The 15141-nt window shown below is 41.2% G+C and overlaps 1 protein-coding gene across 1 annotated transcript; it reads right to left on the minus strand.

Moving 5' to 3' along the window:
* Positions 1-2618: 2618 nt before the first annotated feature.
* On the minus strand, positions 2619-14277 carry CDCA2 (cell division cycle associated 2). The gene is made up of 14 exons (XM_029964566.1): positions 13607-14277; positions 12112-12242; positions 11413-11560; positions 10642-10835; positions 10260-10338; positions 9226-9470; positions 8485-8572; positions 7740-7945; positions 7196-7274; positions 6557-6609; positions 5744-5884; positions 4824-4998; positions 4137-4354; positions 2619-3651 (listed from the first exon to the last, which is right to left on the minus strand). Exons 1-14 carry the CDS (start codon positions 14124-14126, stop codon positions 2848-2850), a joined length of 3081 nt encoding a protein of 1026 aa, XP_029820426.1. The 5' UTR covers positions 14127-14277; the 3' UTR covers positions 2619-2847.
* Between the last annotated feature and the right edge of the window lie 864 nt (positions 14278-15141).

A 15141-nucleotide genomic window follows, 5' to 3' on the forward strand; every position in this document is an offset into this window, starting at 1 on the left:
ACCTGTTGAAAATGAGATTTCTTTCCCTGTCCACTCTTGATCCTTGTGTTTAAACCATCCTTAAAAACTAGGATTTTTTGGATCCTTGGATTACTTGGATTTTTCTCATTTTAAACTCCTGCAATTTGCAGGAATACCCTACTCCAGTTTGTTTTATATTTCCAGTGCTCATCTGCCTGTTGAAAATGAGATTTCCTTCCCTGCCCACTCTTGATCCTGTATTTGAGCTATCCTTGGATTCCTTGGATTTTTCTCCTCACTTTAAACCCCTGAAATTTGCAGGGATACCCCACTCCACTTTAGTTTGTTTTATATTTCCAGTGCTCACCTACCTGTTGAAAATGAGATTTCTTTCCCTGCCCACTCTTGATCCTTATGTTTAAACCATCCTTAAATACCTGGATTTTTTGGATCCTTGGATTCCTTGGATTTTTCTCCTCCTTTTAAACCCCTGAAATTTGAAAGAACACCCCACTCCACTTCAGTTTGTTTTATATTTCCAGTGCTCATCTGCCTGTTGAAAATGAGATTTCTTTCCCTGCCCACTCTTGATCCTCGTGTTTAAATACTTGGATTTTTTTGATCCTTGGATTTTTCTCCCCCTTTTAAACCCCTGCAATTTGCAGGAACACCCCACTCCAGTTTGTTTTATATTTCCAGTGCTCACCTACCCATTGAAAATAAGCTGGAATTCTGCAGCATTTTTTTAGAATTGATTATTTTCAAGTCAAATAAATCAAAAGGCATTTGCAGCCCTTGTTATTTTTTCCCCCCTGGTTACCACGTTGGGATGAGAAAACTTTTTACTTCTATTAACTCATGTGGGAGAAACTTGGTCATCTCATCTCCATTTTTATAACTTAATGACAGCAAAATATTGGCACAAAGTAATTCCTGGGAAACATTAACACTTTCCCTTCAAAAAAACTTCCTGAAGAATTCAAGGCTGAGTTTGTTCTTTGTACCTTGAGCTCGTTAAAATCGAGGGAATTTAAGCAGAGACCATTTTCCAAGTGTGAAAAATTATCAGCCCTTGCTTCTGTTACAACCTTCTGCATAACTGAAGACTTGTCTCCTCTCAAATCCACTCTGGATTAAGGAGACAATTGATTTTTTGAGAATTTGAGGACAAATTCTCTCCAGAGGATGGACAAAAGGAACTACAAGCACTAAGTGGAAATATCTGTTGGAAACAACTGTAACCTCACCGTTTCTTGTAGTTCCTACCTCACCCTGAGCACCCACAACTCTTCCCTAACAACCCTTTTTCCCAGGACAAAAATCCAAGCTTTGTTTTCTCCTCCCTATAAAAGCCCTATCTCCTTTTAGCAGGTAATCATTCCACTCCAGAATTTATCTCCAGATAAATTCCAGGGCTCAGCTGCTGGTTTGCTTTATTTTTTTTTTTTTGTTTTGAACGTCAGGAGCAGCAGCTCTTCCGAAGTGACTCATTTTTTTAAGCTTCAGATTTTCACCTCAGCCAGCACCTCGACCGTTTTTGTCCCTCCTGCTGTGCTTTCCCAGCTCCCTCCCAAGCACAAAGCTCGTGTCAGCCTGCCCTCTCCTGGCAGCCAACAGCACTCAGCCCCCAAACTGCTCCCAAATCCCAAAATAAAACATCAAGCAAACCGGTTTGGGAGGGGTTTAAGACCTGTGGATGTGGCACTTTGGGGACAGGGTTTATGGCCTGGACTGGGGGATCTTAAAGCTCTTTTCCAACCTCCACGATTCTACAACTTGAACAATATTTAAGTAGCAAAGTTTCTTTCAAGCTGCCTGAGGAGTTCTTGTCTTGGGAGGAACAGGCATAAAAATCAAACTGCTCTGTTTGCTTTTAAGCCCTATAAAAGCAGCCAAGTACATAAAACATTTTAGTCCACATCACCAACGATAAAAGCAAGGCTGGTGTTCCACAGAAAGCTGTTTCCTCTGGGCTGGCACAGGAATTCCTTCGTGGGAAACACCAGGAAAAATGAAAGCAGCAGCAAGTGCTGGAGCAAACCACTGACAGTCACTTTTTATTGCACTGGTGCAACTAGAAAAATGCAACCAGGGAGATGCCAGGCCAGGCACTGAACCCCAGGGCTCTGCTTTCTGTGCTCAGGGGCTGGAAATGAAGCTCAGCTTCAGCTGGTTCACCTCCCTCAGCCAAGCTCATTTTTCTACGTGAATTTTATAGATAAGAAAGATTTAAAAGCTTTTTTTTTCTTTTTTCCTTTTTTTTTTTTAAATGACCCACCTTTAGAGCAGAGAAACAGAATTCAGGAGCTGTTTCTAACACAAAATCTTACTCTCAGAAACTTTACCTCTGCTCTTGTCCAGGAGTCAAACAGTCTTTTCAGAAGATGGTAACAGGTCCCCCACCTCTTCCTCCTCCTCTTCAAGCCAGTTCTTTTCTTTCTTATTTGCAGAAAATCTCAAAAGGGTTTTCAAGTGTATTTTTTTTTGAAATCTAGAAGAAAATTTGTGCAGATTTCAACAGCACTTTAAAAGGAATGATCAAGCACTTTAAAAGGAATGTTTGCTGGGAAGCAAACACTTCAAGCAGTTGTAGCTGAAAGGACACATAATTTACACCATGGTTTAACTACTAAAGACAACTCCACGTTCATCATGGGTGAAGAATTTTTTATTCTCTTGATTACCTGCCACAGCTGTACCAGATCAACCCCCTGAGCCAAGCCAGTCTTCCCCACAGGTCTGATCTTCAAGCATTTTAGGCCTCAAGACATGGAAAATTAGCTCTAAGTTAACCAGAAAATTAATAAGGGAATAAAAGTGGAAGAGAGGAGAAAACAGCACTTGGACAGAACATAAGACTCTAATATTCATCTTCACTTCAGAAAATCAGAGACAGCTGAAACCTCGCTGAGTGTCCTCGGGAGGTTTTTCTGCTTCTTCTGAGTGTTTGGTGTTATTTCTGTCCTTCTTATTTACAGAATTTGTGATTCTCCTTTTCTGGGTTTGAGCCCAAGGAGTTTCTGGAGGTGTGGGTGCACTTCTCCTCCTCCTCCTCCTGCCAGGCCCGTGGGCACAACGAGCAGAGTCCTCGTTCTCCTTCCCCAGGGCTGGGAACAGGCCGGGGCTCTGCTCTCGGGGTTGAACGTTCTCAGCCCCCACCAGGATGGATGTGCTGACTCTCCTCCTGGATTTGGGAGCGGGAGCTGGCAGGGGAGGCTGCTCTGGGAGCTCCCTGGGGAGCTGAATCCATGCAAGTCCCTCAGTTCCTGCCTCTCTCCTGAGCCTCATGCTGCGCCGCACTCTGGTCTCGCCGCCGGCGCTGCCCTTCCTTCGGGAAGGCTGGAAGGAGCTTTTGGGAACACACAAAACTTCTTCCACGTTATAAGATGACACTGGCAGGTCCATTCCAGTCATTTCCAAGTTTTCAACAGGAGGAAAGTAGATGGCACTGCTGCTTCTTCTTCTTCTTCCTCTTGCTGGGCTACCACTTACAGAACCTGGCTGAGGGCACTGAGTTCTCTGGGCACCCTCGTGTACATCAGTGGCCTGTTGTTCCAGAAATCCCAGGAGATTTCCTTCTAGTTGCTCATTTTCTGTCAAGGAACTACTCTCCTTTGCTTCATCTTCACCTTGCTGGAAACCCTCAGATGTACCAAAACCACCCTCTGCATCTGGCACGACGTTTGAAACCTGGGGGGGATAAAAATAATAATAATTCTTCATTTTTATTTTTTTTTTAGACACAGGCAAAAGGTGATCCACAAAAACCTGGTTTCAACTAAACAACTGTTGGTGTTTTCCACCCCATGCCTAGTCATTCTCCAAATGGCTAGACAGACTGACTCCACAGAACCCTGGCATCCAGAATCCACAGGTTGGAAGTTGTTTCAATGTGAGGCCAAGCTCAGGTTGCTTGAGAATCCCAGATTCCTGGGATGGGCTGGGTTGGAAGTGACCTTCAAGCTCATCCCATGTCCCATGGGCTGGGACACCTCCCACCAGCCCAGGTTGCTCAGAGGCCTCACTCAGTGGAGTTCTAAACCCTCAGCACCTCTTCCAAGGCTGGAGATCCCACGGCCTCTCCAGGCAGCCTGTTCCAACCTTTAATCCATCATCCTTCCTGTGTTTTCCTTCCCTCCAAACGTGACTTTCCTGATCCTTAAGCAACTCATTACCTCCTGCTCAGTGCCAGAAGGAGCCTCCAGGTCCTCCTGGGACACCTGAGGGGCCCCATCCCTGGAGCTGCCAGGAGCTGCCACATCCAGGTCCTTGGAGCTTGGATCCACATCCCCTGCATGGATGATGCTCTTCCCTCTCACCCCTTCAACCACCACCTCCTCCTGGACATCCTCACAGGCATTCCAGGATTTAGGATTATCTGCAGCTGCATCCTCTGAATCAGGACAAACAGGTGGTTAATTAACTCTGGGAATGCACAAAAATCTCTTTTAATTATTACAAAAAAAAAGCTTCATAGTATTTTACTCTACATAAAATTAACCTTCTAAACAACCATTCCAGAGAAATAGTGGGAAAACCCCCACAGAAAGCTCTGCACATCCCTTGACTCTTCATGCCCAACTCACCAGCTTTAAAGACTGAAAATATCAGTGCCCAAAGAAAAGAGGTCCTTTTTTTGTCAGCTTTACACTGGAGTCCACCAAGAGGTGAATTTATTCAGTTGGACATTACTGATCTATTAGATCCTCCAGATTCTGCTATTATAGAGGTAATTAAATTAAAAAATATAATAGTGGGTTCGTTACTGATGCACAAAGATAACCAGGAACAGGTTTTTATGGAATAAAAAAACGAGAAGGAACAGAGAGAGCACAGCAAAATAAAGCTAAAAACCAAATTACCTGAAAAAAGCCCCTCTGCCTTTGGTGAGTCTGGAGATGAGACAGAAGAGAAATCCTCTGGAATTTCAGGGATAGGGCTGAGAAGGGGTTTCTTAGAAGCCATCTCTCTTTCCCCATATAGAGATTTTTTCACTTTTCTCTTTCTTCTTTTCCCGTAGCTTGTTTGTCTTGATCTCTGCAAACATTGAGAAGCCTGACTAGAGCACAACATCCTCCACAACATTTTCTATCAAATAAGTGACACCACTGCTGGATTGGGATGGAAGAACAATTGTTTCCCCTAAAAGGAAGGTTCCCCTTGTTCTGTAATCTACAAGTTAATCAGAGAACTCCAAGAATTTCTTTTCAAACACAAGACCTGGTTTTTGGGTCCCTCAACCAAACCCAGAAGGCAAAGAACTGAGTCTTTCAGCTCTGAAAACTGCACTTTCTTCACCCATTGCTCAGTCTGAAAAGGATCAGGGGCAAAAATCTTTTAGAAGCTTCAAAGCTTTGTGACACTTAAATAAAATAGGACTGGGCAGGTTCAAACATCTCCTGCTGCAGGCACTTGGGAAGGGAAGAACCAGAAACTCATTTGCTGTCCCTGAAGTGTGAAAAGGCATAAAAAAACCCCTCCTTTTTGCCCTAGAAATATTCAAACCCTGCTGATCAGCCTGAAAAGTGACACAAACACCCCCCCTTTCGCCTCCTTTTTGCCCTACAAATATTCAAATCCTAATAAGATCAGCCTTTCTTGGGAAGAGGAACTCGGCAGCAAAGGCTGGGAAACAACTTGGGAACGAAGAAGAAAATCTTGGCAGCAAGAAAGAACAACAAAGACTCTTTACAAAAGTCAAAATAATCAGAGAAAACCCAAGGAGAGACACTTGGATTGGGGAATAAAGGCAGGAATCCCCAGTGCAGTGGCTGCCACTCACCTGTGGTTTTTTGGGAGCAGATGTGGGTGGATTCTTCTGGCGTGGGATCTTGTTCCTCCTTGGATTTTTAGTGCCTTCAGCATTCCTGGTGGTGGTGGCTCCTGAGGGTTTGCCATCAGCCTGCTCTGACTCAGCCCTGTGCTGTTGAGGAATTTTGAGTTGTTTTTTATTAAAAAAAAAAACCCACCAGAGTCCAACTGGCATCAGAATCAAACTGGGCTTAGTCTCTATAATTTCATTTATGGGGCCATAAAAGGTAGAGACAACTGGAAATTAAATGTTACAGAGCTTGTCTTCACACAGTAAATACAGCCCTTTTTGCACAAAAAGGACATTCTAAGGAGAAAAATGCTAAATTTTTTATCTTCACTTCTTTCTTTCAGGGAAGATGGGTTGGTTTTTTCATATTCCTGGTTGGGTTTTTTTTTTTGCCTTCCCTCTCTCCAATAAACCACCCCAGAGCTGTCCAATATTGAAGTGTGAAAGCTCTTCTGACACAAATTGTTGTACAATTAAAATTCCAGCAACCACAAAGTTTTGTCAGATTGTTTGGGAAAGCTCCTGGAAAATTCCATGGAAATAGTAAATTTAAATATCAATAAAAAAATAATGGTTTTAATAACTGGAAAACCACTTTCACTCAGAAAAATCTCATTTCCTGGAGACAATTCCCTGCACTAACAGGAGGTATTTCCATATGCCTGGAGATGGACAATCCTCAGGAAAAGGTTGGAAAAGGGGGTATAAAACATAACAATTCTGCCTGAAGAAGTTCAAAAAACAGATAAAAAAATCATCACTAAAGAAATTTACCTTCCTTTTAGCAGAAGAACGAGTTTTTACCATGTCAGCTTTGTCAGTTGGTTCTGTGATAGATGAAAAATAAAAGAATTTTGATTCAGTTTCAGTGCAAAAGTTGATCACATCCCAAGGAAATTATCCCCATAACTCCTAATATTATGCACTTGAACCACCTTTGGCTTGAGTAGTGACTTATTCTTGAGGAATATTAAACATGGCAAGATAAAATAAATAACATTTTGCTTTATAAAATAGAGGAGAACTAAACTGGGGAGGGTTTGGTGAGAAATAATTAGCACACAACAATGCCCAGATTTCATAAATACATGTGCACAACCCCCTTTCAATTCTTTTATTGTTGGCTTGATATTTTAATATCAGAATTGTGATTGTAAGCCCAATTTAAGTCCAGACTTACTTCTTTAAGTCTGACTAGATCAGGCACTTCCAGAGAAAATACAAGGTTAAATAACAACCTAAACCTACTGCCAAGAGCTTTAGAAGAGAGCATTTAAATTTTAGCACAATTGAAATACATCCTCTGTATAAAAAAAAGCCAAACAGACAAAAAAACCCCAAAGAATAAAATCTCAATTCTCAATTTTTCAGGTGCAAAAAGATTCATTATCTACAGCCAAAAAAGCAAGTTACCTTCTGCATTTTCAACAGGTGGAGGGTCTTCTGCAGCAAAGGAACTCTCCAGGAAATCTTGGGGAGGCTCAACACATTCCTTCAAACAAAAAAAGTTACATTTTTTAGCAATAAATATGCCAGATAATGATATTTTTTAACAATAAATTACACCAGAGATGTACTGAAAAACCCCTTGTCCATCAGTGTTTGGAAGAGCCAAGTGGTTTTATTATTTTTTCTTAAAGAATGCACCAGATCATTGACTACATGTGGCAAAAAGAGTTACAGCATCCAAATAGAAGAAAAAAACAAGGCAAAAACACTCCTTGTGCCACCAGTACCCACCTTCAGACCCAGCTTTACAGGCCAAAGTGTTGCTCAGAATTCATAAAGCAAAAAGAAAGTTGAATAAAGCAGCCTTAAATTTAGTATTTCAGCAATTTCTTTGCAAAACCAAGCAGGTTGAGGGGAAAAAGTTCAATAAAAATTCAATAAAAAGTGACCATTCACAGAGAGCAGGGGCTGTTTTTGCAGCTTTAAAGAATAACAATAAAGAACTTACATCCTCACAGCCAAACTCCAGCCTGGGTAAAGGTTCTGCAGTTAAGCCTGGCCTTGGGGAAGGGCTGGAGCTCAGGCCTGGGGAGGCTCCTCTGCGCAGGGGGGTGTTTGCAGGCAAGGTCTGGTCGAATATTTCAGGGCTCAGAACTTCTCCAAAAGTCACTTTTTTCTTCTTGGGCGTTTTGAGGTCGAGATTTTCAGTGTTCTCTGCTGGAATAAAACAAAGGAGCAGCTCAGGGGATGTGGGACTGTCCCAGAGTGGGTTTTGCATGGGTCTGAACACCCCCCTAAAATCCCAAACAAACAGCAAAATCCACCTTTATATGTCCTGTGGGATCATCCACAATTTTCAGTGCAGCTTTATTACAGTATAAAGAATTAAGGAAGAAAGCAGAAGACTAGGAATGACCAGCTGTTCCACAAGTGTAAAATTCTTGGAAAAATCAGTGACTCTGCCCTAGTGTCAGAGGCTTCCTGAAGATTTTTGGGGTGGGATTAATTTTAGCAGATTTTATTTAGTGGTGTTTTATTTTATTTAGTAGAGTTGATTTTATTTTATTTGCCTTGGCAATCTCATTTTCCAGGTCATGCAGTGGGAGGCCACACAGGAGCTAAAACAGTGGTGGTTAAAGTAGATCACCAAAAAGATTTAGCAAAGAGGCCAAACTTTATGATCCCAGATGATACTCTGCCTATTTAAAAAACAAAATGGGAATTATTTGGTTTTTAAAAAAGGGGAATCTAACCTGTTTCTGATGCTTCAAAGGTTTTTTCATAGTAGGAGACTGAGACAGGTTCCCCTCCTCCTCTGCCAACTGCATCATTCAAGTATTCCTGTAAAATTTAAATGATACCAGTCAGTACTATTTAATTATCAAATCTCAAATTTAATTAAAATATCCTTCTCAAAAGTGAAGATAAGTTTCCCTGTGAGCAGCATTTAATAACCAGTCCTTTTGTTTTAAAAACTTAATTTGTATGCTCAATGAATAAAACTCAAAGACATTCATATCATATCCAGAATCCTGGAATGGTTTGGGTTGGGAGGGACCTTAAAGGGCTTCTCATTCCACCCCCTGCCATGGGCAGGGACACCTTCCACTAGCCCAGGTTGCTCCAACCTGGCCTTGGACACTTCCAGGGATGCAGGGGCAGCCACAGCTTCTCTGGGAATTCCACCCCAGCCCCTCCCCACCCTCACAGGTGGAATTCCTTCCCAATATCCCACCTAAACCCACTCTGTCAGTGGGAAGCCATTCCCAGGCCCTTGGAAAATGGTGTCTCTCCATCTTCTTGCAGGTCCTGGAAGGTGCAATTAGGTCAAGGCCAGATCTCCTCCTAACACAAAAGCTTCAAGCCAAGCAGCATTAAATTATTTCCCACCAACATCAAAGGCTCTTTAACCCTGACCCAAGTGCTGCTCACTCCTTAGGGCTCTGCAGCAGCTCATCCTTGGTGTTGGGACCTCCCTGGACCCCAGAACCAACCTTTGGGCTGCCCAGGAGTTGCCTCATGGGGGTTTTCTTCAGGATGGACCTCAGGGAGCTGCTCTGGGTGAGGTCGCTGAAGGGAACGGTGCCTGCTTGTCGTGGGGTGGCAGGGGGGGTGACGAGGGCTTTGCTTTCCTCCAGCATTCCCAGGCTCAGTCCTGCCACAAAAGCAACCTTCTTCCTGCTCAGAGCCGAGAGAACATCACTTCTGCTGTCAGCAGGGGTGGGCTCAGACCTGAAAACTTTGGGGCAAGGGCACAGATACGTCAGTTAAAGGCTGAAGGGAAATCGAGGAGGCTTCAGGATCAACAACACAAACTTGCACAGATTCTGTGCAGCAGCATCAGGGAAAAACCCATTTGTTTGGAAATTTTGGCTCCTGTGGCGCCACATTTCTGTTCAATATTTTTGGGAATTTATAGAACACCAAAAAGGAGCGCTGCATGGAGGAAAAGACATTTTGCATGGGGATTTTGTCAGTTGTGGGGAGGGGGAAATGAATGTGTTCTCTGATGTACAGAGAGGGACTCTCTGCATTCATATCCCTCTCTCCTTCACAGCCATGAGCTACTCAACTCTACTTTTCCTTAAAAAAAAAAAAATCCTGGCTAGAAAATTACAGAAAACTAAGCAATTATTCCCAACCTGTCCCTCAGTTTGAGCTTTTTTCCCTACCAAGCTTCCCTACCCCACCTTCCCAATATTTCAGCCCTTCTCATAAAAGCTCTTTCCTTCAGTGCTTCAGTAAGACTGTGTTTAATGCTTGGCTGGGCTGAACAAACTCCAAATTCTGGTTTTAAGCTGGGCTTTGAGGCACAGCAGCTCTCAAACTGTTTGTTATTTACAGCCCCTTTTTTTTTTGTGTGTTCCCCCATCAGCATTTATGTCAGAGTGACCTCAGGTTTCTGGTGCATCATAAATTGCAGGCAAGAGAACAGATATGAGGTGAAACATTTCCTGACAAATATTCCAGGGGGTTTATTTCCTGAGGAGAATATAAGAAAGGTTTTAATGCTGATGAATCCTCTTACCATGGCCTCTTTCCAAGGGATCTCCAATTGCAACAGTCTCCAAGGACTCAGAAGGATTTTTTTGCCCATAAACCCATTCCTAGAGAAAAAGTTACAAGATTTTATATATATATATATGTCAATATATATCATCAATTTATATAGACACATGATAAAGAAATAAAAAACTACCTGACAATGTTGCCTCTTAAAATAGCACAAACTGTGGAGCTTTTTAATCCCACAAAGATTTCAGTGTTTTCTCAATCAGCCACTACTTTAGTTGGATTTATTTTCCCCAAAACTAAATGTTTAAAGGGATTAGACAGCACAAATGAAAACATAAGGCATGAAAAAGCTATTTTAATCACTAAATTAGAAGTTTCCTCTTAATTCTGAGTACCTGTAGAGCAGCAGGTTCAGTCACAGTTGGGTTTGGAGACAAGATGCTGCAGATCCTGGGGTCACATTTACTGCTCCTGGTCACGTTTTCCCTGCAAAAATTCTCTTTCAAATCAGCTCCACTGTTGTCCAACAGGAACTTTTCACTCCACTGCTCCAGGTCTGGCTCCTTTTTAAAAGGCACTTTGTTCTGAGCTGCATCAATTAAGAACAAAACACAAACCAAACAAACCACAAGGACAAACTTCAGGTTTTTTTCAGTGAATTCTGGTTTTAGGTTTCTTCACCAAGAGGATGGTGAGATGCAAAAAGCCAGGTCATGTTTTAGGCAGGGAAAAGAAAACACATTGAAAATAACATCACCAACCCTCCAAAACAAAGCAAGTTATCCTTTGCATGTAAATGTTTGGAAGATCATCAATACCAGAGAAATAAAATAAAAACCATTCTCAGCTTCATGGGAAAAGTGTGCAAACACTAATGCTTAGTGAAAAAGCACAAAGATTATAAATCTAGGAACTAAAACTGAGGAAAGAGTCATAAAACCACAAGTTTACATTTTTTTTCTGAGGAACCACCATTCAGGATGCACCAAGATGGTTAAAAGACACAAAAAAACCCCTCAAAGCAAACCCAAAACCCACCTGTGCCAAGCCTTATAAAGGAAGATTATTTTGTTTTACATGAAGTATTTTTAGTTTCTCACTTTTTAGCCTAAAGGAAGGCCTGATGTTTAAGACAAACCACTGAGCAGAGTATTAAATCAACTTACAAGAGCCTCCTTCCTGAGAATCATCCCCGTGGGACAGCCCAGAGAGTCCAGTTTCTCCTTCAGCTTCTTGGAGGGATTCAAAAGATGTTTGAAAGGTTTCAATCTTGTCCTTCAACGACCTGACATTCACATGTTTAAAAGGACTGATCTGCCAAAACAAAAATTAACCTCATCAGACTCTTTATTGCTTTGTATTTATCCTTTGAGATAAAAAAAAAGAGAGAGAAGAACCGAGTCTTGTGTTTAATCTGCCTGCAGCTGTAGGTGGATGGTAAGAATAAGCAAAAAAAGGAACTTTATCGAGAAATATTTTAAGTTTTACTGCATTTTAATAATCTGTTCCTCTAAGCCATGCCCAGAATTTGCTTTCTGACAGCCTGGGATAGTTCAAGTTAACAACAAGTCTGATTAAACCAGTCACTTGTGCTCATATTGACTTCACTCACAGCACTTTAATTACCCAAAAAATCAAACTTGGAAAGTAAGACAAGTTAAAATCCATCAGCAGGCTCAACGTGGAGAAGATTCCAGCCTCTAAACAAAACCTGGAATATCCCCTTAGCCTAAAGTCAAGTGGCCAAGGGAAGGCAGCAAAATCAGGTTCTCTCTCCTGCTGGATTCCTCCCAGGCCTTGCCTCATCCTGGTGGTTCCTGGGGGGAACTGAAGTGCCCCAGGTGATATTTGGGAAGGACTGTCACCTGTGTAAAAGGTTCTTTTTGCCTCTTGCCTCTCTGCTGGGCCAGGTAGCGGATCAGGGAGTTGTTCTCCGGGGAGCCCCGCAAGCCGATGGTCGATCTGCGCCGGAACTTCAGCGAGGTGGGAGAACTCCCTGCCAGGGGGGACAAGAGCAGAGCTTAAAAAATAAATAAAATAAGAACAAGCCCAGAAAAAGCCAGGAATTTTTTTTTAATACCTAAAGCTTCAAAATGCTATTTTTTTTGGTCTTTTTTAAGAGTGATTTCTGCTATTTCTGGAGAGACCCGAAGTTGTCTGCTCCGCTCAAGAAGTTTTCCTGAGCAAAAGGAAATGAGGTGCCTAAAAGCAAGTTAATATTTAACTGATTTATATACCATGTGAGGGGCTGGCTGGCTTTTAGTTTTTCAATTGCTAGGTAAGGAACTGAGCACAGGATTTGCAGAATTTGTCTTACAGCTCCCTTGTGAAGCTCAGAGACAAAAAGGGAACATCTAATTATGTAGGATGCAGGATAAATCCTGGTTAAACGTGGTAATTATCTTATATATAAGATATCCTATACATTACATTATATGTATATATAATATATATAAATATATGCTATATATACATATATATTATATATATGTTACATACACATATATATGTTACATACACATATATATTAAATATATGTTACATACACATATATATGTTACATACACATATATATTAAATATATGTTACATACACATATATATGTTACATACACATATATATTAAATATGTTACATACACATATATATTAAATATATGTTACATACACATATATATGTTACATACACATATATATTAAATATGTTACATACACATATATATTAAATATGTTACATACACATATATATTAAATATATGTTACATACACATATATGTTACATACACATATATATTAAATATATGTTACATACACATATATATTAAATATGTTACATACACATATATATTAAATATATGTTACATACACATATATATTAAATATATGTTACATACACATATATATTAAATATGTTACATACACATATATATTAAATATATGTTACATACACATATATATGTTACATACACATGTATATTATATATATGTTATATATACATATATATATGTTATACATACATATCTATTATAATATATATTATGTATAATATATACACATATACATAATTTACATGTACATAATGTTCTATATCATATATTGCAAATATTATATAGAAAAATATATCATATAAAGATAGAAGGGATATAAATAAATAAATATCTATATAAGTAAATATTATATAAATATATAAGATACAGGATATTATAGCAACTCCTCTCAGAGTCTGCTCCTTGGGCATATCCAAATGCTGTCAGAGCACCTGAATCTGCCCTAAATTGGAGCTTTTGGGAAGAGCTTGGACTAGATGACCTCGAGATGCCTCTCTGGGAAGGACAACAGTCCTTACTCACCCCAGCCTCACCTTTACATCGTTTGGTGAAACTTTCTGGAGCAATCCCAAACTCAGTAATTGTCACAGTAGCAAAATCAACGGGGTTTTCCCTCAGCTCTTCAGATGTCCCCAAATCAGGTTTTCCTTCAGCTTTGTCCCTCTCAGGAGTGGAGCAGGAATCACTCCCCAAGGAACCAGACCTGCTGCCTGGAAAATCCTCCTCCCTGTTCAAAGGCAAGGTGGGTTCACTGCCCACATCCCCTTGGAGGACACCACAACAGCCCCCAGGGAAGGGGCAGCTCCTGGGATCCCCCTCGGGGTGGGACAATTCCTCCCCGAGGCCTTTGGGGGATTTCAGGGCACGTTTGGGTGACCAGGCCTGGTTCCCATCGCTCAAATTCTCCTTCTTGGACGCTCTGATGACTCTGAATTTAGTCCCTTTGCAGATCTTCTGGTCTTTTGGCAGAGGGAAAGAGGCCTCATCTTTCTCTTCAAGACAACCACCCTCGTTTTCTTTAACTTTCAGGGGACTCTTGGGTTGTCTGTGCATTGTTTGGGATTTATTTTAAGAAACATTCACTCAGCCTTCGCTCCTGTAATCACAGATTCCTATCAAAAAGAAAAACCAGATTATTATAGTTATTTCCTAAGAGCAAGAGTTCCCTACCACGCTCAAGCTGCTCCCAAACCCACATTTTTCCCGAGCAAAGTGTTTTTTCCAGTGTGATGGAAAGGAAAATTTATCTCCAGAGAGCTACAGGGAAAGGACACAAAGGGCTGGAACAGGAGAGAGGAATGCACAGCAAGCAGTACAACAAACAACATAGTACAAGCAACGTAATAAACATAATATAAGCAATAAATATACATGGGGAAGGGAACACAAGGCCACGATTTCAATCTGTCAAACTTCATATCAGGGTAAAATCCATGCACAAAATACATTAATCACAACCACGCTGTGACTGTTTTGCCCCAAGTGTTGCAAAAAATGTCAGCAGTTTAATACTACTTTTTATAAGACTCATTAGCATCAGCAGAGAAAGAGAGAGAGAGAGAGAGAGAGAAAAGACAAGTCTTGAGAAGAAACCAGCAGAAGGAACAATAATACTTTTTTTTTTTTTTAATACCACTAAGTTTTAACTAGAAAACTTAAGAGGCTAACTGGTTTGTTTGGGTTTTTTTTGTTTGGGTTTTTTTTGTTTATTTGTTTGTTTTTGTTAGTTTCCTGGATTTGAAGTTGACGATGTAGAACTCAATAACATCAGCCTGAAACTTCGGTTCTGCAAATACCTGCGTTCTTAGAAGCAAAATTAAGCCCGTAAACACCGCGTTGGCGATTAATTTTTTTTTCCTTTTTTTTTTTTTTCCCTGCTTTAAGGCCACACTGGAGGCCAATGCACACAATGAGACACCACACCAGCCCGCGTGGGGGTCGAGCCCGCCCGTACCCCCCAAGTCCCTCCGGGCTCGCCCCTCGTACCCCACACAGCGCATCCATCCCACACCCCCCCAGCGCCGCTCGTAGCCCCTCAGACACCCCGCGATCCCTTCGTGCCGCCTCA

The sequence above is a fragment of the Manacus vitellinus genome, unplaced genomic scaffold, assembly GCF_001715985.3.
Source record: "Manacus vitellinus isolate BGI_N305 unplaced genomic scaffold, ASM171598v3 scaffold_74_pilon, whole genome shotgun sequence".
In the NCBI taxonomy this organism is placed as follows: Eukaryota; Metazoa; Chordata; class Aves; order Passeriformes; family Pipridae; genus Manacus; species Manacus vitellinus.